The sequence below is a fragment of the Symphodus melops genome (assembly GCF_947650265.1).
Source record: "Symphodus melops genome assembly, chromosome: 11".
NCBI lineage: Eukaryota > Metazoa > Chordata > Actinopteri > Labriformes > Labridae > Symphodus > Symphodus melops.
Window position 1 is genome coordinate 12,818,971 of NC_136701.1, and position 26,486 is coordinate 12,845,456.

Here is a 26,486-nt window from a genome sequence, read left to right on the forward strand (position 1 = left end):
AGAAATCCAAAAGAGTTGACAAACTGCTTTTAAAAGAGGCAGAAGACTCGCATAACTTCAGACCTCAACCTCAAATTGTAACTCACGTTGCAGTCAAATTATATTAAGTGACAGTATTGAGGTCTTCAGTTGAAACAAGAGGAACAAAAAAGCAAATAATGGTTTGTGATGGGGGAGAAAAAAAAAAAACATGGATCAGGATGCCAAATGGCTCATTCAAACCCAAATCTATCACTTCAAATGGGTCGTCTGTGTACACTCTGCCTCCCATTCGTTTTGTCAGCAGTCAGACGGCGGCCTTGAAGCCAACATGCACTGTATGATAATAAGTCAGCACACCACATTTCACGCAAGACTTGCAGTCAAAGGACCAAACATCTCTCTCTCTCTCTCTCTCTCTCTCCTTCTGCAGTCCTCCCTCCTCCTCCACACTGTAGTTACTCTGACTCTGTTTATGTTCCTGATTTAAGTCAAGGTGAACACAAAACAGCACTAATTTACATCAGGGTGATCCAGGGGGTCCGAGGATGTGTTTGTATCATAAAACAGCAGCAGAAAGACGACGCGTTAGAATCACTCTAACTCAGCCATCCGACAAACAGCTCGACGGGAGAGAGGGTAGTAAAACACGACTCCTGACCTCCCTCCATCGTGCTGCATGTCCTCTTTGCTCTTTTCAGTCTCCGTTCGCAGGTAAGTGAACGACAACATCGAAGCTGAACTAAAGGTCACGGCAGAGCAGAGCGAGGAATAGACTGATGCAGGCAATAGCAACATTACAGGTGGGAGTCTCTTCATGAGATCAGCTGAAAGGAAACTGACTTGAGTTTACTTCTCAAAGTGAGTGAGGATGATGGAAGCTTTGTGCAGTGAACAGCGAGTTGGTTTGAGTGGATGCAGCCTCATTTTAATAGTGAGTCTGTTAAAAGTGGGATTTGTGGAGGCTCACAGCAAGAGATTTTATGGAAAAACCATTCCCTTTTTTTTTTCTATTTTTCAGTGGAAATCAACTTTCTTCAGTCGTAGTTCTAACAAAAAAAAAAACTGTAAAAATGTCTGAGAATCATCATTGCTATCTCAGTAAATGTCTCAACAATCCCCGATTTAGATTGCTTTATGCCACCATTTCCCTTTCTTTTAAAAGTCACTGGTTCTACAATGTTCTCCTCCTCCATCAAAGTCTCTCAGTAACTCTCCCTGATCCTCTAATTAGTGCATCAATTCTGACATGAAGAGCCACGGCACATCACATCACATCAATGTCTCTTTTGATCGCCCTCCGAGAGGTGGGAGAATCATTTTATGTATGTGTGTCTGTACATCACTGTGCCCATTTGTAATAGTGTTATTAGTGTGTGTGTGTGTGTGTGTGCCTGTCTGTGTGTATAACGTCAACCTGAGATTGTCTAATCGTACCTGCGTGTGTTCAGAGCGTGCGTCTGTTCAAACCCTGTGCACGATGCTGTGCGCCGAACGAGGTCGGCAGGGAAAAAAAAGGCGGAAATTCAGTCCGCCTTTTGTTTCTCATGAAACTCTCTGACTCCCCATCGGGTGAGTGGGGTACGAAATGTGCATTAGACATCATTTATAACAGGCAGACACACTTCCACACAAATGGCTTTCACCGCAGAGGCTCCACATTAGCATCACAGCAGAGAGGCTATAAGAGGCAGAGAGAAGCTTTACAGCTACAGTAAATCTGAGGAGAGACTCCAGTCTGCATCAAGGACGAGATGTTGGCTTTCTGCTCACATTTCACAGCCCTCTGCTAGTCTGTAAGATAGTCTATTTGTCAGCAAGAGGCAGGGAATACATTGACTACCTTGGGAATATTTCTCTGTGTACTGTTGGACATCCGGGCCCCTTTAGTAAACGGCCTTGAGCTTGAATAGTGCTTTTTTTAGACTTCTGACTACTCAAAGAGCTTTTACACACAGGCCACACCTTCACATTCATACACTGATGGCACAGGCTGATACGTAAAGTGTTAGTCTTAACTAATCCCCTTCATATACCTTTACACGTTGATGATGAAGTAGCAGGAGCAGCTCACGTGTCATGCTCAAGGTCTACACCTTCTGACCACTGAGTCAAACTAGGAACGTTGTAGCTGTGAGGCAAATAGCACTATAACCACTGCACTGTGGAGCCCTGCTCAAAATGTGTTTTTTTCATTTTTGATTGTGTTCCTTTAAACTATGTTCAAAGTCAATGTGGCTGGGTTTAGCTGAAGACAGTTGGATGACTTCAAAGACAAAGATGAAAGAATTCAAATTAGACTCTTTGGAGGGATTCTTGCACAAAATTATTGGACAGTTATTGTGTAAAGAAAAAAAACTCCCTGCCTGGGGATATTAATATTTGCTTTTCTTTTCCTTGATTTGCAAGGAGGGAAAGCAACACCTTAAAACATTCTTAAACTAGAAGAACAGAATTAAATTGATAAAATCGAGAGAATGAAATATTGTCCTCTTTAAACATCAGAGCTGATGACCTGGATACTCGTGTGATTCTCTACGGTCTCTCAACTGTCTCATCTGACTCAAAGGTTAATCCACTTCTGTAAATGCATTACATGAGGTCAAATTTAAGACCTACTTATTTTATGCCAAAAAATGTCTGATAGATTTTTACCTGAGTAATCGTTTTCTGTTTGCAGTAACCTTCAATCAAACAGGGGTGATATGACTCTTGTCTCCTGTCTTATTTAAGGTATATATTTGGAGCTTATATTTAGTCATTTGCTGCTTTAATCTGCAGACAGTCAAAACTAGTTTTACTGTATAAACTTTGTTATATCCCTGTAATGAAAGGTGTTAATTGGAAAACGTAAATCCCATTGTGTTGAAGATTGTTAATATGAAATGCTCTTGGACAGATTTGAATGTAAGATAACATTTACACATAATAAACATAGAAGTAACACGCTTTTCCCTGTCAATTTGTTCACAGCAAGACGTCTTCTAATGAAGGACGACAGAGACAAAGGCTGAGCAGAAGCCAGACAAAGAATCAGAAGTGACTTTCATTAAATGAGTTATCTCTCTACTTTAAACTAGTTCTGGCTCAGTGAGTGGTGAAATGACATTTGGAGCATCCAGCAGGGTTTATGCACCAGTAAGTGTTCTTCATAGGCTGCTGGCAATTAGGCATGGTGAAACATCTCCAGTAACGTCTATAATTCATCTTGTTGGCACATGGGAAAGACAACACGGGCTTGACGGAAGCCAATCACATCCTTTTTTTCCCCACAATCTCTTCTTGACATGCTGCCATTTTCTGCACATGAGGAGAAAAGACAGGGACGAGCGCAGACATTTTCCAATCAGAGCTCCTGGAGCTCGGCCACGACTCATTTAGGATACATTTAGGAGACCTCGACATACACCAGGCATGTATGCGAAGCCAAACTTAAATGGCAAAACAACAAAAACAGCACCCAGATACACCACCTCTTGAACACACACACTCTTACAGTTATGTTTGTCTTAGCTCTTGGACGATAACTAAACAGGCCAAGCTAATCCTGCTCCAGTGTTCGGTGCTGTGAAGCTGCTGGAAGCACGGAGGCTGTTAACAAGTTTAGGAAAAAAGTGTTTTCTAGCAGGCACCCTCCTCCTCCTGCACAATTTAGCTAGCAGCAGCTTAAGCACCTCCTCTATTGACATGTTCTACCTAGTCCCCACAGCATGCATGCACACGAGTACGCTTTCACACTTTCACTCAGTTCTACACACACGAAAGTGTGCAAATGTGGCAGTGTACACATGCATGCTCACTCACCAGCACTGATCTAAATCTGCTCTGCTGGAGCATCACATGACCGGACAGGAACAAGCAGAAGTAATAGAAGGAATAATTTATGTGGAAAACCACCGGGCAAAGTTTCCTGTTGCAAAAAGATAAATGTGCTGAGCTGCACTGATGAAGTGAAAAAAAAAATACTTTAACACATACTTACTTCAAAGACCTTTTTTTAAGAAAACATGGATATGGATATTTTGTTCTGATCTGACACAGGTTAAGATGATCTGTTGAATGGATTAGCAGGGGATTTGATTTGTTATAGTTTGATTATTTTAAATATTTAATATACTTTAAGTTTAAATTTCATCAATAACAATTGACATCCTGAAAAAAGTTTAGCAGTAGCAAAACCTGTCTTCAACATAGCCATTGTGCTCTCAGCAACAATAAGGTCAGCGAGAGAGCAGGTTTCTGAAATAGGTCATATAGAAGCTGGAGTATGCTAGTTTGTACAGAGTCACTGTGATTGCCTAGTTACATGCAATCTATTAACAGAAAGTGTATGGGTGCTCACATACACAGATGGGAATCCCGAACATTTACATTAAGCATGAACACAGTGTAAAGGCCAATAAGATGAGTTGTTGAGTTGAGTCCGGCAGCCCCCTGCTAAGCTGGCGACGCCACCAGATGTCTTGTGTCAGAACACCAGCAGTACAGCAAGGCAGAACCGGCAAAGCTAAAGCCTGTTTACAACAAATAGTGACAGAAGAAAAAGACAACAGAACGTACAAGTAGGCCACCCTCTAAGGGAGCCTCCTCTTTCACATATTTCCCCCCCTCAGGTTCCCTTACAGTGTCCGCAAGGCTCAGCTTGCCTTTTCAGAGTGAGCCAAGAGAACACTGTTCTCCTCTGATGAAGACCACATAGCTCAGTGTACAATGATAGTAGTCTTTTTCTTCTAACACAGACACAGAGAACAATATAGATGACTGAGCTCATGCTGTAGGCTACTGTACAGCACCATCAAGTATTCCTTTGATGTACAGTAGGCTAAGCTGTTGTTTTAGCAAGTTCAAGCTAATTAATTTACTTATCAAGTATCATAATTGATTTGCCTAAAAAAAGAAAGACCTGTTTCTTCTGTTAAAAAAACATGCAGCCAACAAAGCTCTAAGATTTATTATGGCTGCCACGAACAACTCTGTTTAGACCTGCTAGCAAAGATGAACATGGAGTTCTCTGCTAGCATAGAGCGTAGTTCTGGACAAGGCTGACAAATTTCAGATCATATTGCTTTCAAACCCCAAATTGATTCTGAAATGTATTTAGCCTGAATTGAAAGTTAAGCTAAAATAAACTGGTCATGACCATTAAGTTGTGTTAAAAGTTTAGGGTATCTCCAACACTCTTTAGTGGACAAAAAAACAGGATGGGCTGAGCCTGTTAGCCAAGGTTAAACTAAAATTAGCTTAGCTCTTTCATAGGTTTACAGCCGTAGACTAAATATAAACAAAAGAAGCCTGCATGATGTCATCTGTTGCCGCAGGGGTCTTAGGAGTCCCGTCGGCGTGGTCGCCATTAGGAAATGCTGGCTCAGCTTAACTTTCTGTAAGCCTTACTACAATTAAGGAGCTGGAGCTGAGTTAAGCTTTAGACCTCTTCTCTTGACAAACCATTAAACCGCACTGCCTTCAATCAGGTCACCCATGTGCCTTATTGTGAATGAATGGTCAATGGACTTGAGCTTGTATAGCGCTTTTACTGCATAGTTTTCTGATAACTCAAAGCGTTTTTGCACTGCATGTCCCACCTACAACATTCACATACTGATGGCAGAGGCTGCTTTGTTAATTGTCTATCAAGAAGTAACTAATCCAGTTGGTTCACAATCATACAAAGCCGACAAAGCAGGGAGCAGCTTGTGGTTAGGTGTCTTCCCCCGAAAGCAAGAATCAAACCACCAACCTCCCGTTCCTGAGACAACCTACCAGCTGAGCCACAGGACAGATTTATTCTTAATCAAAATAGGTGAGCTACCAAAAAATTCACCCCCATACAGTGTACTGATTAAGATATCCGCTGATCAGACTAATTTCATATCAGGTGTATCTGCAGCAAGCCTCTCAGCGGACACTTGACGAACTGCAAGATCTTGTACTTTAACATTGGCATTTTTTAGCACCAGAGCTTGCCACTTGTTGTCTGCTGCTAGATAAGAATGATGCCAAACCATACACAAAAATTATATCTGTCATCACGTTCATAAAATGTACAAATCTATAAGAATATGTTGGTTGTGTTAGTGTTTGTTTTATGCTCAACGTTATTCTTGGACAGGATTATCAGGAGTCATTATGTATAAGCATGCCTACTGTACAGGTTTGTGTTTCTGTGCGCTGGTTGTTGACAGGTTTATAATGAAAGGCATCAGCAGAACGACGTGTACATGAGTGAGGAGTGGTGGAGAAATAAAGTGGCTCTGATGAAAACTTAATGGCCCCTTCACCTTTATTAATGGCTGTGTGAGCAGGCCGGTGTGCAGGGGTTCACTGCAGTAATAACATTTGTAGCTCTGTGTGTGTGTGTGTGTGTGTGTGTGTGTGTGTGTGTGTGTGTGTGTGTGTGTGTGTGTGTGTGTGTGTGTGTGTTAAAGCAGCTCTGTCAGCTCCATCAGCCTCACTCTCACTAACTGACTCCAAGAGAAGCTCATAACTGAAGCCACTAATTGACTCACTGACAGCCGGCTAACTAAATGAGGACTGATTTCAGCTGAATTAGCCTTAAACACACTTTAGTTCAGTGCAGAGCATGCAGTGGTTTATGTCTGAATATAAATGAGGGGATGTAAACATACTGAGATTTTTTTCTGTGCTCCTATCAGCCTCTGCAGAGTCGAGACCTGTGCCTCCCTGAATAAAAAGAAAGCCTTCTTTGCAGATACCTCCGCTACAATCACACAACACAAGCAGCCACTTATTAATATCTCCCTTTCAAATGCTAATTCAGCTTCATACATTAATCATAACTCCAGAGTTGGCTTGTATACTGTAGCGGCTTTTTTTTATTTTTTAAGATTTTCAGTATCGGATGCAAGGATTCAAGGGTCTAAAAAGAGCCTGCCTGTAGTAAAGAATGAAATTACTGCAACACATGCATGAATTAAAAGCGTCCCAAATTAAAATCCTCAAACAAGGCCGACTGTATTTACTCAAACAACCATGACTAAAGTCAAAGCCCAAGACGTCTTCCAACAAATATCATTTTAAAAGGTTGCGTTCTGTAAAATTGTGAATGTATTTGCATCAGGATTTGCAGAATGCTGCAAAAAATTCACTTGAAATACCTTGAAAGGTTTCCTATGTAGGTTGTGGAGCATTGATCAATGAGCATCCTGCAGGTCCACTCTCACAGCTCTGATGCGTGTGTGCCTTGCTGTGCTACAGATGTCACTCTGTGTGACAACACCTTAAAAGATCAATGCATCATTTGTTCTGGTTGAAATGCACTACATCATCTTAAATGTGTTTTGGTGAAAACTGACCCAAGGGGAACATCGGAGCAACAGTACATTTTTCAGTTTGCTGTCACAACCTTTAGTATGGTGCGTGAGGCATGTAAGTAAAGTTTCATCAAAAGGAGTCACTATTTTTTGTGGGTGCTGGGGAGTAGCAAACTACATGCAATTCAACCTGCAGTTGAATCACATTACACAGCTGCTTGTTCAGCTGCAGTACAATTGCATCCTGATCCAACGAGAAAAATAACTTTTTTCCAACATTTATGTGGTAAAAATACTTCAAACATCTCTTGAAATAAACACTGTCACTTTAATGTTCTTTATAAAGTAGTTTAAACAACTTCTTATTACCAAAATATGTCTCTCTTTAGTCGTCGTAAGTTCAGCATATTGCAGTAAGTCTTACTTTGAGAAGCTATACTGACAAAGTCTCTCCCACATTTATTTTATCGTCTGCCACCAGAATTTTCAAAATAGGCCTATCTAAAAAGTCAAAACAAACTTCTGTTGACAAATGGGATAAAAGCTGATGGATGAGCATTGACATCACAAAAGTCATTTGAACTCCTATTCTATGTTATATAAATCCTAAATTAATGGTAATTAGGTGCCTAATCAACTTTCTTGATTAAATGTCTCAAATTAGGAGCAATTTCCTGCGATCGGGTATAATTGACTTGATTTAGAGCAGTAATTAAATCTGCTTGATGATTTGCTCAGATTTATTCTTTTTTTTGTTCATCTTACCCACTCTTTCCTGGCTCCCATAAAGCCCTGTCCTACTTCATGCCCGACATGCTCCAGTCAGAGACACTAACCCACAAGTGGCCGGCATTGGGTGGGGGGGGGGGGGGGGGTGGGGGGTGTATGTGCGTGTGTTTGTGTGTTTTAGGTAACTACCTGCCAGGAGCTAGAAGGGATCTCTGCGAATTTGACCAGACCCCCGAAGGTGTAGCAGCGGAAGATGTGATCCATAGACTCCGAGCAGTGCCACAGAAGTCCGAAGCTGACGGAGTCCTTGTTGTTGCTGCTGCTGTGATGGTGGTGATGGTTACTGGTCCTTAACTGATCCTTAACAATCCAGGCAGGGGAGATGAAGCTGAAGCTGCAGACGGCGACCAGAGCGGAGGAGAGGAGCACCCAGAAGCAGCCCACACAGCTGAACATGGTGGAAGCGTGGGGCACAAAGCCCGGAGACAGACCCAGATCAATCCCAAACCCGGCTTCTTCTTCTTTCTTCTCCCGGCCCAGGAGCGAATGCATTTGGAGCTCACACCTTCAGGAGGAAGACTTCAACTTTACGCCCTCATCAGCGCTACATCCGCAAAAAAAAAAAAAAAAAAAGACTGGACATCCGCAGTGCGAATGTGTCCAAAACATCTGGTCTGCGGAGAAAAATCAGAAAGAAAACATCCAAACCACATCTGCAGGAGAAGTGTTGGAATTGCCTATCATAAAGTCAAGTCACTCGCGCGCGCCTCCACTCAGTCTGTAAAATGCCCAAAATCTGACCCACACGCGCACGTGCAAGATGTTTGTCACACCCAAACCTGTGTGCGCAGTGATCATACCAGCGAACCAGCGGTCCCAAACAAAAACAGAGACATGTCCCACAGCCGCCTCACTCTTGTGCTCTTCTCCTGGCACTTGCTCTACCTCAACACGGACCACGGCGCACTTTGCGTTTCAAAGAGAGTGCGGATGGACCACGTCAAGCCACCAAAGGTTAACGTGACAACTTCCGGGTCGGATTTTCAAAATGAAATCAAAGAGGCACGGCGAGAAATACACACTATGACAAATGAAACCTTGAAGGGCACCACACTGATTTTTCTTGGTTTGTTTTATAGCTATGAGGAATATTTTATCACTCTTAATTTGTCATTGTTCTCTAAGAGCTCTTCTCAATCTAAAATCACTATTGTTTTTTGTTTTTTTTTAGCAATTTCCCATCTAAGAGGGAATTTTTGAAGTAGCCTACATATTTTTTTCTTGTCTTTTGTTGAGTACCTAGAATTTGTATGCAAAACTAAACTGGAATATGCTATTGCCTTTAAAACATTATTTAGCCAATAACCTTCATGTAGCTTCTTATTTTTTACCTTATGCCATGAACCTTAGCCGCCTAATGCTTTATTTTGGTCTTCATGCAGTACTCATGCATGCATTTTATTCTGTTATATCAGTTTTTATATCTCATACTTTAGCCATCATTGCAGGAACAGTCACAATATTCTTTAAGTATTAATCTTTTTTACATAGCTGTATAGTATTTTAGTCTGTTGTTCTGCCATGCTCAACTATCACTATATTATTTAGCTATGTCTACTAGTACATATACATACATATTATACATATATATACCTACACACATTCACACACACATACATACATGCATGCATACAGAGATACAGTTAAAATGTCCCTCTATGGCCAAACTGTTTGTCTCAAATAAAAAAGTAATGACCCTCATCTGTTATTTGTTGTAGGGCTTAATATTATCGGTAGCAGCCTTTGTAAGACAAAATTGGAGATTTGGATCAATCAACATAATTTAAACCAATAAGAGGACTTACTTTTTTAAGGAGAAGTAAATTGGGCATTGAAACAGTAAATGTTAACAGAAAAGGTTGCTTAGGTTTGCAACAAGAATAACTAAATCGTCTCGGTTCCTGTGGTGAAAAATTCAGAAAATATTAGGCTAGTTTTTCTTTCTAACAAAAATCCTTTCCGGTGTCTCGCATCATTTTTTGTAGCTTGATGAAACAGACGCCTCACAGGGGGCGCCTGCTCTTGCTATACACTTTTTAGCCTACATTACCCACAATAAGACAACGAGACAATGTCTTTGTACTAAAAACAAGATGGGATTTTTTTTCTTTATATGTCTGCGTAATGAACTGTTTTAAAAGCGTGTCAGAAGATCAGAGTTCCGCACACTTTTTACTCAGGTGGGCGTTGCCTCCGCACGTGCACGTGGCCTCGCGCTGTGGTAACAGGGGAAACTTTATACAGCTAATTAGAGCGTGATTGAATGATCATGCATGTTGGCCTCTGCTGAAGACTAAATTATCTCTGAAATACGCTGCACATGATTGCACGACACTTATCCTATTATAATTTGAATTCTTTTGAGTTTGAACAATAGTAGGCTACTGTACAGAGAAACCTTTAACGCTTCATTAATAGAGTGAATGCATCTTTTGAAATGCTTATAATCGTATTTGGCATGTCTTTTGAATCATTGGGTTTGATCTGTACTTTACAAATTGTGGAATTTAACCTTTACCAATTAAAACAGCAACTACTAGAAGAAAAAAGGAGACACTTTATGTCACCAATATTCTGTGTCATCAAGTTGTGTTCTGCCAGTTTCCACCCTCACAGTCAGTCAACATCGCCCCCTGGTGGTCAGAGGTGAAAAAGCTATTGGCACTATAAGCTTGTCACTTTCCCGTTCTTTAAGCAGATATATTACAGGTTTTTAAAAGTAGAACCAGCTGTAAAATAAGACATTTTTCAGACTGAAGCTGGAGTAAACAATGCAGGTGAAATGCAAGGAGAAAAAAAGAGAGAAAACATAAATTTTATAATATATGTATTTAAATCAAACACAATTTAAATATATTATAGATTAAGTACACGAACATGTCAGAAAACATTACTGGTACATAGTACCAAGAGTCTTTTCTGGTTTTATTTCCACATCTTGGTAAGGCTCAAAAAAAAATTAAAAAAAGATTTATTTCACTGAGCTCTCTTTCCAGTTGAACAGTCAGCTCCTCACTGACATTTGATTCAGTGATGCATTTTCTTCTTTTAAAACAGCGATCACCTTAAAAAATGGACTAACATTAATATATGGGGTAAACCAGAAATCTACATATATATACCGTATATATAGAACATTTACGACATGGAGTCTGGAGTTCCGCAACACAACTGGAGCATTTAAGTTCTTTAAGGGAGTATTTCTTCTTTTACGCACCGTTAAGGTGCCCGGAGGTCATAGAGGGTCAGCCAGACACAACCGAATTAGCTCTTCTTCTGTGTCACTTTCCCACTTCCAGCTTTCTCCAGTTCATATAACGTTCAAGGCAGGAGCGCACACATTAGCGAGCAGAAGACTGAACTACTCCAGGCAGGCTGAGGGGAGCGTTTGCAAAAACTGTACATCTGCGAGGGCCTAAAGCGGCTGAACTTAAAGAGAGGACTTCATCTAAAAACAAGGAATGGTTTTAAAAAAGGTGTGTGGGGAGACGTGCCATGACAGAGTCAGGGTTACTCCGCCTTCGTCACACCCTCCATAGGTCCGACGTAAGAATCGAATGGTTCAGACAGAATGGCTGAAGCGATGCAGTGATGGTCCTGACAGACGTGCTGCTTCCTGTAACATCAAGTTGTGTGCTTCCTTCTCCGGGAGTGGCGTCCTCCGCTCAGATTCAAGCAATATGCTTTATCTTTTCAAAGCACCTGTACCTTTATAGTGTTGTGGAGATGGAGGACTGGAAGAATGGTTTACTTGTTCTTTCTTAGTATCCCATGTGTGGACAATCATTCATCTGTCTCAAATACACACGCGTACACACACATACACACACTGCACACACACACGGTGGTTGGGATGGTGATAAAAAGCCTTGTTCGTTCTGCGGGTTTTTGCAGGGTGAACCCTGTGAACAGTTTGTCACTGGCTCGGCCAGCGGCTGCATGGAGTGACGATCCTTTGGTTCCTCAGCGGGGTCATAACTGCACAAAAATGAGAGGAAACAAATGAAGGAGAAAAGGAGCAACTTTTACATATCCAAGGTATCTTTGAGATATCCGTCTTCACCCAGTCTTCCACCGAGTTATTATCAGATTCATAAATGTGTCAAACATTTCTGCCTCATACAAAAAAACCAGAGCAGGTTACGTTTAAATGACGTGTCTGGGTTCACAGTGAGCTTCTGCTACCTTGGTGGACTTGGCGGGGCTGTCGTGGGCGGACTGCTGGACGACGTCGTTGACGATCATCTTCGCGATCTGCCACGCCATCTCCTCCTGAGCCTTCACGACGAGAGTCACAGCACAGACATTAACCCCCATCCACACGCAGCCTTGACATCCACTCTTTAATAATTCACACCGCGCAGACTGATGTCACGCGGTGCATGTGAATACATGCCACCGGGAGCCGAGCTGTGTGAATCATTTATGGATATTTTAACACTGAGTGGCCTCACCTCGTCTGAGTTTCCTTGGACCCATTTCTTCATGGCCAGAGAAAACATGGAACCTAAACGGCAGGAGAGAGAGAGGGCTGAGTGAGACAAAGGGGCTGCACCAGTGAACACATATATTGAACTATGGGAACAAATAAAGTGCCGGCTAATGTGACTTCCTCAGAGTGAGTTAATCCTGAAATATGTGAGCATTTAGTGGCTTATTGGACTCTGCTACTGAGATGTGAGAGAGGAGGTAGTTAACAGATCTAAAGCTGACAGACTACATATTCTTTAGCATTACTGGCTGGTACTCCATTCTAACAGAAGAAAAGGCCCTGCGTGACGTGCTAAATACAGACGTTATTCACTGTTTAATCTAGAGAGTAGTTGAGGCTGTTTTTTTCCCCACTCAAGGAGGGAAACACGATTCAATATTTCAGAAGGCTGTGAGGAGGAAGAGAGGAGACATTACATGAGGTTTATATCTGGGGGCGCAGAGAAGATGTATTTCCCTGCACAAAGGAGGAATGAGATCAAATCTGACAGAGAGAGGCCAGAGAGTGAAAGGGAACAAAGAGTTAAAAGAGAAAGGTGCGAGTGGATCGTGCCTTTGGATTTCTTGACGTCTGGTTCGGGCTCCGCTTCCCTGATGAACTGACCCATCTCGTTCACCTTTCCGAAGGTCATCCTTCTGAGCAGAAAGAGAAGAGGATAAACACAGCAGGCGGAGGAAGTAGGACCTAACTGAGCTCCAGGCAACAATCAAACTCCCGAGTTTGTATCCAATCAATAAGTACGGCTTCAACAATGTGACAGTCAACAGCCTGCTCTTTTAAAAACAGCCTTACACCCAGTTAGTTTTTCTTGCAAGCCTGCACGTTAAAATACTTTATGCTGGAGTCAATAGAAGCAGAAGAGATGTAAGCGTTGACATCGGAACAGCAGCAAATCAAAGACACAAAAGAGCAAACACCATGGGAACAAGAGGAAAAGGCTCACCCAGCGTACGGCCGCTGGTACAGCGACTCAGGGTCCAAGCTGGCCACGTCCACGGTGATTGCCTCGTCAAAGTTTTTCAAGATCTTGATCGCTGCCTTCTTGCCCGCTTGCTGTAAAGAACACACCGTGAACAAGACGTTATGGCAGCACGGCAAATGATGACTTTATTTTTTTTTCCCCCCCTTCTCACAGAGAACTAAACCACAGGCACAATTACAACCTTTGGCATTATCAGAAGTATCTTTAGTCTCTGTACAGTGAGCTGGAGCAGCTCGAAATGTCAGCAGGCAGAGGAGCCCACCCGCAGGAGAACACCAGGGTTTGAGAAGGGGGGGGGTTCACCTGAGTCTGAGAGACCTCGCTGGCATTTGAACTTGATCGGTCATTGTCCGCCTGCCCACCCTGACCCTGAGCGTTGACATTCACAAACTCGTCGGCCCGCACAGAGTTGATGAGGTCACTCAGGTATTTGTAGTAAAGGTTGCTCGACAGGAAGCCGGGCATGTAGACCTGAAACAGACAAAGACCAGTGAACTCTGTTAGACCAGAATTAACCCAGAGACAGTAACATGGACACACGCTACACAGCTTTATCTCTGACCTTTATTTAATACCATCAGTGTTCAGCATTCATTCATTGAATGAAAAAAAAAAACACTTATGTCAGTCGTTTATTTGAATCATTTTTAGTTTGACTTTAAACACTAAATTTTATGACCGATCCAAAAGATTTAAAGTTTCTTTCCGTACATACTGGAAGGACACGAGTAGACCTATTTTGAATTAAAGAGGAACCCTTGTGAGAAAGCCTGACCTTCTCCATGGTGGTCCAGGCCTGTCTAAGTGGAGTGGTGAAACAGTCGGGGAGCGGCCCTCCCTCTCGGCAGATATTCGACTCTATTTCCATCCGTACGGAGTCGCCAAAGCCCAGAGGGTTTGTAGCCTGGAGTGAAAAATACCTGAAAAAGTGGAGAAAAAAAACAAATCAATGAAAGCACCTATATTAAGACTCAAACCACAGTGTGCTAACATTGGCCTGCTAACACAACAACGCAGGCCACAGGTGATTGCAGCTCGAGCCAAGGACAATTTCATCTGTTGCTTGCACTTAATGTTGCTTAATGATGGTGCGTTTCAATCTATAACTCCATCGTGTGAACGCAAAGTCAAGGGTTGGGGGTTGAAGGTGTGGACGGACAGCAGTTTGTTTTGTTTTAATTCTAGTGCTAAAGAGCGATATCTCCTGGGTCAAAAAGTAGCACATTCGTCCTTTAAAAAAGAAAACTTGGGATTTTTGTTGTTGTTGTGTTGCTGTCATCCCTCATAAAAAACAGAAGAGGAGAAACTATCAGTGGAAAACCTTAAAGAGGGAATGTCACAGAAATAGGTCGAGAGGCAGGACTGTGCAAAAAAAAGGTGGCATTTATGAACGTGTCATTATGCATACACAGAGCTGAAACAGTGTCCTGGGACAGTGTAGCCTCAGCGAGCGGCCACTTAAAAGTCCTTTTACTAATAGACCAGTGGACGTCCTTTTACACAACTACAAGATACCAACATACTCAGACATTTATAATTCTTCAAACATATCTAAGGATGGTGACTCCCAAGAATCCCATATAACTCACACTCTCCCATCATCCCCGTGTGTTTAAAGGAGATGCAGAGAAGCTGAGGGAACACTTACTTGTCATAGAGGATCATTGCATCATTTTGAGCCTCCTGGCCGTCGTACTGGCCTTTCTTAGCCGCTAGCTGGTTCTGGAAGTTGTCTGCTGCCAGCCAGAACTGTAGAACATTCATGGCCTCCTCCTTTTCCATGTACTGCAGGAGAGGACACACACACACACACACACACACACACAAACAGACAACGTGAGGTTTCACCGAAAGCTGCTGTACATTTTTGTCATATGTATCAGTATTTACTTTATGATGACACAAACAGCTAAATGTTTACTCTGAGAACCCCTGCTCTCTCTGTGTGTGAGTGAGTGGAGACATGAGAGTGCATTTTCATAAGGGGAGGGGGGGTTTTGTACTTCAGAGTTGTGAGAAAAAAAAATCTGCTATGGTTCAAACAATGTCTGAAGACAAATTTTTCCCATACTCTTTTTTTTTTTTTGGTTCTCTGACATGAACATTTTTACAATCAACTTCAGTTCATCTTCAGAGTTTGGAGGAACCGTGCTAAGGAGAGAGGGAATACACGGGACCATTTAGTGCTCATTAAGGCCTTTGCACTTTTCTTTTATTTACCAAGGGACAGTGAGCAATGACGTTGATCGTTTCAACACAGAAAATGGACATAATGAGGAGTCAAGAATAGAAAGGTTTTAATAACATGAATGATGGGCAGGGGAAAGAAAAAAAAATGGAGTGTGAAAGTTGTAGCTGTTTTTCTGTTTTTGGGAGCCACTGAGCTCACTCACCTCAGAGAAATAGAAGAGAGCTGACTCACAGAACAAGATGTCAGCCAGGAACACAGAGCCACTCGTCAACACTTCAATCTGGTATTTACAGAAATGATGGCTCCGCAGGAATTCAGTAAAGTGCCTGAAACCCAAGAGATAGTGTGACGTAAACACAGCTGGTGCTTCTGTGGTGATGAAATGTCCAAGGACAGAAGAGACACTTTTAATCGTTACACTCTTCAAAAAAAATGAATAGGCCAACACTCACTGTTGTTCCAGGATGCTGCAGACCACAGATTGTGCTATAACAAAGCAGTTTGGGTCCACCATGCCGTCTTCTCCACAGATCTTAGCTGCAGAGAAAAAAAAACAAACAGGAACATCACTTGATGTCATCAATCTGTTACTAAAACTAAATAAATAAATAACTAAAGTAAAGTAAATCAAACATAATGTCTGCTTCAAAAAATAAAAATAAAAAATCGTACCAACAATGTCGTTTCTGATCTGCTCTGTGATGGGGATGGGCCTTGCAGCGTCTGGAGAGATGTACCTGGTGAAGATGGTAACAGCGTCTGTCTCGATACCTGAAGGTCACAGAAACCGAGCGGATCATGAAATGCCGCTTCAAGAAAACAAAGACATTATCATCTCTGGTTTAGTCTGCAAAAAAGGATCCGTTCTTTAAACAGAGGTACCTCCCCTGACCTGAAAGTACATTGTAATGGAACGGTTGCAAAGTTATCTGCTTTCTAAAGCTTTCTTGTGTCTGTGTGTGAAAAAGAAAAACGTCGCCTAAACATACTGATCTCAAGCTGAAATGGATTCTAGCACTCATCAGAAGATAATGCCAAGTGTATGTTTGAGTGTGTGGACACTTCAAAAGGTGTATCCCCTAAAGCAGTCATGTCATAAAAAAAAAATTTGCGGGCCAAAATTGTTGTGTTCGAGTCGGTCGCGGGCCACAGGTTGTTTTTTTTGTTTTTTATAATTTCTTAAGGAAATGTTTGTATTTACACCTCCACCAAAATAAGGTAAATACACAGTTAATTAAAGTGAGAAACTATTTTGTTCAAATTTTTTGTAAAAGCTTTGTCAGAATCAAAAGGTTCACAAAAGAAACCCTTTAATAAAAGAACATCAAATACTTTTTTTTGTTCTTCTTCTGTTTGTTTGGGGGTTTTTTTGTTTTTCTCAGAATGAAGTCTGAAATGTGGTTTCTGTATTTAACTCAGGTTATTAAATGGTTAAACAACAGTCTGCTTGTTTGCAAATATATATATATATATATATATATATATATATATATATATATATGCAAAGGTTCATTTTCATAGTGAATAAATAAAGTGGGAAATCTTAATGAGGCTGCGGGGCCAAAGTCTTCTGATTCTTCGATTGAAGTCAGGGGCCGCAAAAAGTCCCCTCAAGGGCCGCAAATGGCCCCTGGGCCGCACTTTGGACACCCCTGCTCTAAAGTTACGGGTCCTTTTAAAAGCATATTTCTACTTAGGTAGCAAGTATCCCTCCACTGCAATGCAGAAAACAAAACTCTAAAAGAGCAAACGTGATGCTAATCAGACATCTTAAAGGTCCGGCTGTACGACGAGCTCTTATTTATTCTGACGCCTCTTTGTGAGCTACTTCAGCAAACATTATTATCAGCACAGGGAGGGACTCTGTTTGTCTCCATTCACTGAAGTCACTGCTGCTGTTGGACAGGTGTTAAGAGCTGCGTGCCTCAGAGACTTCTCCGTTGTGCCGAGTGTTCATGAAAGCAGTGACGAGGTGGGGTTTTTTTTTTTTGTTGAAATCTGTGAAGAGATGAGGAGGTACCACTATGCAGCGAAGTCGTTAAAAGTTCCTTACAGGAGCATCACGATCTCGCTGACCGGTCTTAAAGCTTTGTGTTATTTTAAAAGAGAAGGAAAAATGGACAGTTTTTTTTTTTATCCCCTTCATTTCTTACAGCGTCATCCCTCCATCACCACGGCTCCTTTACCACCCTATTACTGAAAGCAGAAACACAGCAGCTCTTTGTGTACATGTGGGACAGTGGATTATCTAAACATAGACAACACATTGATGTGTAATACAAACGCACAGCTATCCTTTAAAGATGTCCACTCTGATTCAGCAGGATGAGTGTCGACTGAGCGAAACTAAAGAAACACTTTCTGAACTGTGGATTTAGCGGCAGGAGCCCACGAGGTTTGACACCAGAGAAGAGGGACGTTTACTCACTCTTCATGAGTTTGTCAGAGAGGTCTTTCAGGGTGCTGTTGGCCTGCACCTTGTAGGGCGTCCCCGTCCTCGAGGGGGTCTGTGTTTTGGGGGTTTCTGCTCTTGGGGTGCCGGGTCTCAGCTCTGCGTCTCTGCCGGAGGAGTCCTGCTGCTCTGATTGTAACGAGGGCCGTTCACTGCTGCTGCTGCTGCTGCTGCTGCCGTCCCCCGACAGGGTGTGAGACGTGTTCTCTTTTAGTCCCGGGGAGGTCGGGACAGGCTCGGCCAGCGTGCTGTGTTTGACAGAGTTCAGGCTGTGCGCTCGCACCCGAGACCAGCTGATGGAGCGGAAACTCTCCGCCTCCAACCAGAAGCGGACCAGGTGGTCGGCGCCCCGTCGTTCACTGAAATGCAGATAGTGGGGTATGGCCACGTTGTCCCGGAGGACGTGATCCACTGTCTTTGACAGGCGAGAGCGAGACTCCTGGGACTGATAGTTCACACTGGAATGACCTAGAAACGAGAAAAATCAGGAATCTGAAGACAAATAATGCAGAGAAAACCATGTTGAGTTTTTTCAAACAGGTGTCATGGTGACATTTGTTCAGCAGACAGTGTTCAGACTCTTCACACTGTGTGTGGACAGGCTTCCCCTGACCTTACAAACATATTCACTATAGCTGTCGTTCTCATTTTTACCACCAGTGATGTCATCTTAAATCGATTCATTTAACCCTGTAACAATCTTCCCCATCTCTTTAAGGATATTTTTTCCTCCCTATTTTTTTTTCTTCTCATCTTCTTTTTATCTCAAGTGTTTTTATTTTACCTCCTGACTGAACACACACACACACATACACCCACACCATTTGCCGCAATTTGGTTTGCAAATTCAAAAAACAAATCGAATGACAATCTAACATAATGTCAATGTAATCCATAATCAAGTGATTTCATCTTATAAAACCTCTGTCTGGGTGTCTTTAGGGAGTCATAGAGGCGATAAATCCACGTTGAATATGTTGATCTCCTTTGAATAAAAAAAGAAAAGTGCCATAAAAACATGATGATGCTCAGACTCTTTAGCATGTTATTCTAGAAACAGATTTTTTTTTGTCCAATTACACGCCAGGTGATGCTTTCAGACACTTCCTGTAAGACTGTGACTGTGCGAACAGACTGAGTACTGTTTCCATGATTTAAAGTCTGGCAGGATGATGAAATGTGCATTACATTTAAGGCAGCTGCAACATGAAGTGAGAGATAAAAAGTGGATTTTCTGCGTTCCGTTTTTCTATTTGAACAGATCATTTTGGTCCAGGCTGAGCGCTGCGCCGTGAGCTGAATTCAAACTCCTGGATATTTGTTTTGAAGCCTTGTGAATTTCCAACTCTGCGTCTGCGGCCCTTAGATTGTGCAATTTCACGACTGACTGAGCCCGGACAAACTTTTCAGAGTCGCACGTCGACAGCAGCTGTGTGACTTCTGTCCATCGTGTCATTCCCGTCTGCATGAAGCAGTCAGCGGTAACGGCCGGAGCTTTGACTGTGGCCAAACTGCAGCCGCAGTCTGAACACTGAAGAGAAAACCTGACTCCTGAAAGGGAATGACATAATGACACTTCACCACATCGGCTTGAATAACAGCCATCATCCTGGAGGACTAAAGCACACGCAGTCATTGTGAGAGAACAAACAAACAAACAGGCGTGTGCGCTGTGATAATGAATCCGAGCACGTCAGCTGTGAGGAGACTGAAGGGGGGGGGGGGGGGCTTCCTGCTGTGATGTTTGATCCTTGAAAACTAAATAAAGCTTTTGAAGTCGTCACTGACTCTGCAGTGCTCATCAAGCTTCAGATGTCTTTTTTTTTTTTAAGATCACACAACCGAGGCCGAGACAACCATAGCAGCACCTGTGTGAATCAGCTAACCAACAAGTGCACATTTCAACAGTCAATCTAACTTTATTTGTAAGGGACCATGTGCAATTAAAGCATGCATGATGCATTAGCCTCAGACTTATGTACATCTGCAGTCCCTTTGACAAGTAACAAAACAACATATGTAAAAACATACATCACTCTGCAAGTAAAAAAATAATAAATATATTGCACATGAAATGTCCCTTGCACATGTTATTAGCATATCTTTTCAGAGTGAGTCAAATACTGATGTCACACTCACAAAAAAAAACCTAAAAGAAAAATCCAAATATTTCCAGGAGGAGTCGCATGTGTGAATGCACAGACTGTATGCAGGCGACCACTACCATCTCCGTGCAACACTCCTTTTCAAATATGTGATTCTGTTGGACTATAAGTAGCATCGATATAAAAAGGGCAAATATTCTCATTCTAGCATCATATCGCTAGAATGAGAATATTGTTGCCTCGTCCAATACTTCCCGTCGTTCTTTTTTTTTTTAGCGTCACGTCTCACCTCAGGAGACCCCTCGTCCCCCTCCACGATAGTCTCCTGCTGTGAGGAGCACGTGAACAGCCAGGAGAATCTCCAGAACAGTCCTCCTGAAGCTACCTGCATATTTTCAGGACTGCGTGTGTGAAAACAGCTGAAGTCTGTTAGCGTGTCGCTAACATGTGCTACATCTGCTTTACTCTTTCAACCACCAGTGTGTCGCATTAAACCCATGTTCAGGATGATGGTTCATGCAGGCCTCAGGCTTCATTGGCTCAGGTTTAAACTGTTACAGAAAGTAACCCACGTTGTCTCATAGACTCCACCTCACTTCTTTCCTCTCTCTTCTTCACGTGCAATCCACAGCCCAGACATAGTCAACCCCGCCCCCCTCCCTCCCTCCCCGGCCCGCCTGGCGAGTCTCGCTCAGACGTTGTCGTCCGAGCTGCGGCACAGGTTCCTCCACCTTCGTCTGACTCACGCCAAGTATTCTCCTGAAAAACTGGCTCTTACAATTCCTGTCACTGCCATCATCAACAGGTGCCAGATTGCACACACTGAATCTAAATATAGAGCAGCACTACACAAACACACACAAGAGAGAAAAAGAAGAAGAAAAAAAGGAGCGAACTGTTTATTGGCAGTGTGAGAGGACGGACTGTGAGGACGGCGTCACGCGCAGACGAAGCCGAGGAATGTTTCGGGTGTTTGTCTCAACGGGAGCGCGGCCTCCTGTGAGTGGATTAATGATGGTGTGTTTGCGTCATGCACGAGACGTTTTTTGTTTGTTTTTTCTCTTTCAGACACGTTAGCGATGCAAGACATGGTGAAAATGTTACACTTAGGAAACGTCAGCATCCTCTGAAGGTTTAACCGGAGCTCCTGCAGCACACTGGCTGGTTCCTCACATCTTTGACTTTATATCAATACAGCTTTACATTGCTGTGCTCATGATGGATTCATTGTCTCGTCATGGGGAGTCAGATAGCATCGCAGTGATGTCACAGAGGATCGACGTGTCGTCCCCCACGCTCTCCTCCAACACTTTCCGTCTCTCGAATCAACACTGTCGTTTTACGTTAAAGAACTATTTTGGTTTTGAAGTTGGACACGTGAACCTCTCCTCATCTTCACTCCAGATGGACGCAGCCTCTCTGTGATGCTCTTTTCATAACCGGCCGTGTCACTAACCTGTTGCAGGTTAACTTTATTAACTGTGAGATGTTCCTTCAGGTGTTTGTTTGCTTTGTTTTTTTTTTAAAAGCCATTTCACAACTTTTCCAGTCTTTCGCTGACACTGTCCCAAACATTTCATGTTGTTGAGATCAAATTTAAACTAGGCTTAACAATTTCCGAATAAGAAATCATCATTTTTCTGAATCATCTTCTTTTTTTTTGCCTTTGAAACCCCATGTTCACTTGAAAACAGTACAATGTGTGGAAATCTTCAAATTCTGTTTTTTTTTTTACTGTCCAAACTTTTAGAGGGCGGTTGAATTTGAATTTTTTTAATTTTTTAATTTATTTTTTTTTTGCTTCTGACACTTTTTAAGAATACAACTGAAAATATTGTTTTGACTTCAGCTTGATTAATTCTTTTTCCCCCTCTGATCTGTAAGCTGTATAAAAACAATCTGGTGATTTTATCGTTATAGTTAAAACTGTGTGCTTAAATTTGTGGTTTTACATCAAACAAGACTCGGACACGTGAACGCAGGCTCCTTACCGAGATCTCCAAAGTGTGCCGCCTCCATGTGGCTCGGCTGCTTCTTGAGGATGGCGGTGCGGCCGCGGGCGAAGGAGTCCATGTTGGCAGAGATGGCGTTGATGGCCACATGGCTGGGCCCGGCTGCTTCCTGCACGGCATGGTGGTTCCTCAGGCCGAGCGAGGGAGAGTTAGGACTGGCCGGGGCTGCAGGCGGAGAATGGATGACAGAAAACGAGGTGTTATGCAAGAAGAAGATTAAAAAAAAAGTTTAAAAAAAAAAAAAAAAGGAGTCCATTGATATGAACTATGAGAAAGCATGACATCAGAGTGACTCATTTGAAAAGGTCTTTATAGTGCAGGTCTTTCAAAGAGCTCGCCGTTTGAGTACAGAGGCCTCAGGGGACGGGAGACACACCGCTCTGTGTTCTCCTCTGAGCTCTGTTTGTCTCACTAGCCTGAGGTCAAAAAGTTGCGAGCTTGTGACAACATTACCAGCCTGATTTAACAAAACAAAACAAAAAAAAATTCAATCACTTCCTTGCAAAGGTCAATATCAGAGAGCACCCAGATGCAAAGACATCCATCATATGATGTGTTTTTTTCCAACTTGCTTTGGATCCACAAACGCATCACAAGAGACAGCGCCTTCTCTGTTTTCATGACATTTATAAAAAGTAAATAAATAAAAAAAAGATGTGTAACACTTCCATAACATCAGCAGGTCTACGACATTTAATTAAAAAAAAAAAAACCTCACCTCTGTTGACTTTAGCATCGGTCCCTCTCTCAGGTTCTTTGCTTTTGGCTGCAGGGAGGAAGAAGAGAGCAGAGTGGTAACTGGAGAACAACATGCGGCGGTTTGATTCACAATACAGGGCGAGACCAGCGCCAGAAGCCGTCACACATTCACGACGAGTGAAGGTGTGAGGTGTAAACACAGAGAGACTGGAACAAAGTAATGACATGCTTTAGTGGAGTGAGTTTAATGACATTTCAGAAAACTCGAGCCTCTCAATAAAACAGCTTATTCACCGCAGGTCTCCTTCCTTCTGCTGCCGCTCACAGATGAGGAAATCAAAAGGGAAGCTGTGTTGACACATGAAAAGCCCTCCTCAGTCCTGCTCATTCCAAACAGTACATACACAGTGAAGAGGACTGAGGGAGCCTTCATGCTGGATAAGATTTGGGACCTTGGTGGTCTAGGAGGTCTGGTGGGTCGGTGCCAGCAGTTATAAGAAAGATTTTTTTTGACACCACTCCCAAGCTGTCAAATAAAAAAGATGAAATACGTAGCCTGCAGTGGAACGAGTACTCAGAGGCAGACGAGGCAGCGGGCTCTTTTAACAAGAGTGACTGTACGTGATCAAGCGAAGGAAAACGTTTGAGACAAAGTGAACGGAGAGACCGGGACGAAAAGGCTCAGGAGATTCAGTGTGAGGGAGACATTCTGGACAACCATGTCTATAACAACAGGAACATACGGCCACAACCAAACGAGCCTCCTGACTTCCTGCACTCTCTCTCTCTTATATTTCCTCTTTTTTACAGATCTGCTGTGTCAGCTGTTTTGGACCACACTGAGGAGAAACCTCTACTCTCAACCCCTGAGCCACTTAATGACAGAGGAGTTCCTCGGCCCGTTCCCAGACTCTGCACACAAACAAGCAGATATGAGTCAAACTGCGAGGACCTCTTCAGTCTGTGCCGTCACATGTGGCAAAGAAACACACTTGATATAAAGAAGACGTCTAGAGATCGAACTTTGAACGCTAAACATCAGGATGTAGTCAGTGCTTTTTTTTTTTTCTTTCTTTATTAGCTACACTTGTAAAGAAATACCATAAATCCTTGCTTCAGGACGCTCATATGTACGCGTCACAGTCCCCACAATCTGAGGCATGTCGAGGAGTTGATGTAGTCGGATGGAACAGTTTTGAATGTTAGACTTTTTAACTAGGGCCCGACCAATATGGGATTTTTGGTGTCCATATCGGGTAAAGACGAAGTACTGATACTGACATATCAATCAAAAACTTTTCTCAGATTTATGTTGGATCAGGTGGAAATAAACATTTAATGATTGATCCCTCGTGTGTCGTTATGAAACGCTTGGAGAAAAGACCGAGACGGAGAGTAACTGTGCATGAACACGCATCACCTGTTGACACTGTGGAGAGTGATAAAGCTTGTTGTCGTTTACATAACACACTGTGCTGTGAGAACTGCTCCTTTAATGCTATGAAACTCAAATTAAAAGCTTTCTGACTTGTGTGTGAATCTAGTCTTTTCTGAGATAAAAATTAACCACTGGAAGTCACAGGAAAAGGTCCTATCGGAGGATATCATCCGCTGGCTGATTAATCGGTCGGGCTGGCTCAGGTTCAATCTGATTTCCATCAAATGTGTTATTTTAAGAGGCTTGTTCATCTTCAGTCCGGTTTTAAAAAGCAATGAAGGGATTTACATCGTAAACGTGAAAGTCTCCTCATGTCACAGTATCACTTATGAGGCCTTCATCTGTAACAAGACACTTGGAAGTAGTTCAGTTTGTTGTCTCACTTGTTATGTGTATACGAGCATTGAAAATAGTGCATAAAGTTTGGCACCACCGCGTCGCTCAGTTTTATCATTTCAACATAATAGTGTTATTGTTATTATATAAACCAGTAAATGAGTGTTAGCACAACAGAACCTGTGTTTGTCCCCACCCACTAAAAGCTGCTCTGTATAGATTAAAGAACAAATATTAAGCTGATTAACAGTTTCCTTATCCTTTTTTTTTTTTGCGTGTTAGTTTAATCTGTGGAAATTTAGATTGAAATTTAGTCATTTTGTGGTTTATGATCAACAATGCTTAAAGTCAAGATCAGCTACATGAAGCTACATGTCTGCTGTTCAAACGTGTCTCCACGAAACAACTATAAACATGTGACATCCTATATTATAGCTACTTCTATCTACTTTGACCTTTTTCTGTATTTCTGACTTTTCAAGGTTTCATGAAAATGCTCAAACCAGCTGTCCAAGCACAGCTTCACACACTGAAGCCCAGTGATGAGTTGCAGATAAACTGAGCTAAAACAGAGATGTTTTCAACGCTAAAATGCACCTTTTCATTCAAATGCTGATTTACGTGTCAAATTGGTCCAAGTTAACCTCACCGGCAGAGAGAGAGAGAGAGCACGTTAGATAAGAGAGGGAGGCCACAGCTAGGCTAACCCTGTTAACACTTCTTCATAACGCGGCTGGTTCACACACACATTCTGAGCACTGTGTGTCTGTGTGTCTGTGTGTCTGTGTTTGTGTGTCTGTGTTGGTCTCGACCACAATATATCTCAATTTTCTCGGGGTCTGTCGGACTCTCCTAGCTGTTTTCTGTCGTTGCTTCCTTCCTCACCTTTCCTCTTGAAAAACGACATGACGGGTTTCACACTCTGGACGTTTCCTCAGCTCACACACACCGTCCCGTGGATCCGCAGCTCCCTTCATTCAAATGCATCTGTTCCGTACACTCCTGAAGTGGAAACTGGTTATTATCGCAGCCCCGCTATGTGCTGTCAAATTACATTTTTTCCTCTACAAATCCAAACCCAGTTCCGCGGCCATATTGTCAATAAATGTCCAACTTCCGGGCTGGTGCGGCAGCAGCATTGTGGGAAATGTTGTGTTACCTGTTGTGGCCAGCAGAGGGAAGTGTTTCTATTTAAAAATCAGCAGTGATCATCGATTAATTTATTTATATAAGCAATTTTCAAGAAGTTTGAATCATATTTCAGCAATTAGTAGCTGTAAATAAGTCAAAAACAATTAAGAGTCAACAATTAATGATGTATGCGTAAATCATCAATAGAATCATCTTAAAACGAGAATGCAAAGTGTTTGTGTTGTACTTAAACAAGTCTGATAAAGAGGAACATCAGGGCAAAATCATTTTGTCCTGTTATCTTTCAAGGCTTTGATGGTCTAAATACACAGATGAAAATTGTTACTCTAGGTATATCAACCAACACTCTACCACTGATGGTCTTAGGTTTCTCTGGCAGGTTATACATCATTAAAGGTTTTAATATAACATGTAGTACCATCAAAACTAGTAGTATGTTCACCAAACTCACAGCCCACATTGATGGTAACACAGTCCTCTTTCCAGGGTCTATTAAAACAGTCCTCTTTCCAGAGTCTATTCTGGCACATCTTGACCAGGAGTATAACTAAATTTATTGGTTCGTATTCTCTCTTCAGAAAATGTTTG

General features: G+C 42.3%; 2 protein-coding genes across 3 annotated transcripts in view; both read right to left on the minus strand.

The window, feature by feature from the left end:
* The window catches only part of lhfpl7 (LHFPL tetraspan subfamily member 7), a 109,788-nt gene extending 100,646 nt beyond the window's left edge, over positions 1-9,142 (minus strand). The window contains exon 1 of the mRNA XM_079355578.1: positions 8,169-9,142. Within this exon, the coding sequence (XP_079211704.1) occupies positions 8,169-8,531 (363 nt within the window). The 5' untranslated portion in view covers positions 8,532-9,142. The remainder of the gene's footprint in view (positions 1-8,168) is intronic.
* Positions 9,143-10,852: 1,710 nt separating this feature from the next.
* akap10 (A kinase (PRKA) anchor protein 10) lies at positions 10,853-25,928 on the minus strand. Of its 2 annotated transcripts, none has more exons than XM_079355107.1 (15): positions 25,632-25,928; positions 22,992-23,039; positions 22,253-22,438; positions 18,133-18,624; positions 16,377-16,475; positions 16,157-16,241; positions 15,907-16,030; positions 15,162-15,298; positions 14,289-14,433; positions 13,817-13,984; positions 13,475-13,584; positions 13,084-13,163; positions 12,494-12,546; positions 12,225-12,317; positions 10,853-12,017 (listed from the first exon to the last, which is right to left on the minus strand). In XM_079355107.1, the coding sequence occupies exons 1-15, from the start codon at positions 25,651-25,653 to the stop codon at positions 12,012-12,014; spliced, it is 1,848 nt and encodes a 615-aa protein (XP_079211233.1). In that variant the 5' UTR covers positions 25,654-25,928; the 3' UTR covers positions 10,853-12,011. The 2 variants fall into 2 exon arrangements, with proteins under 2 accessions (XP_079211233.1, XP_079211232.1); XM_079355106.1 differs by having other exon boundaries at positions 13,084-13,166.
* Positions 25,929-26,486: the final 558 nt, after the last annotated feature.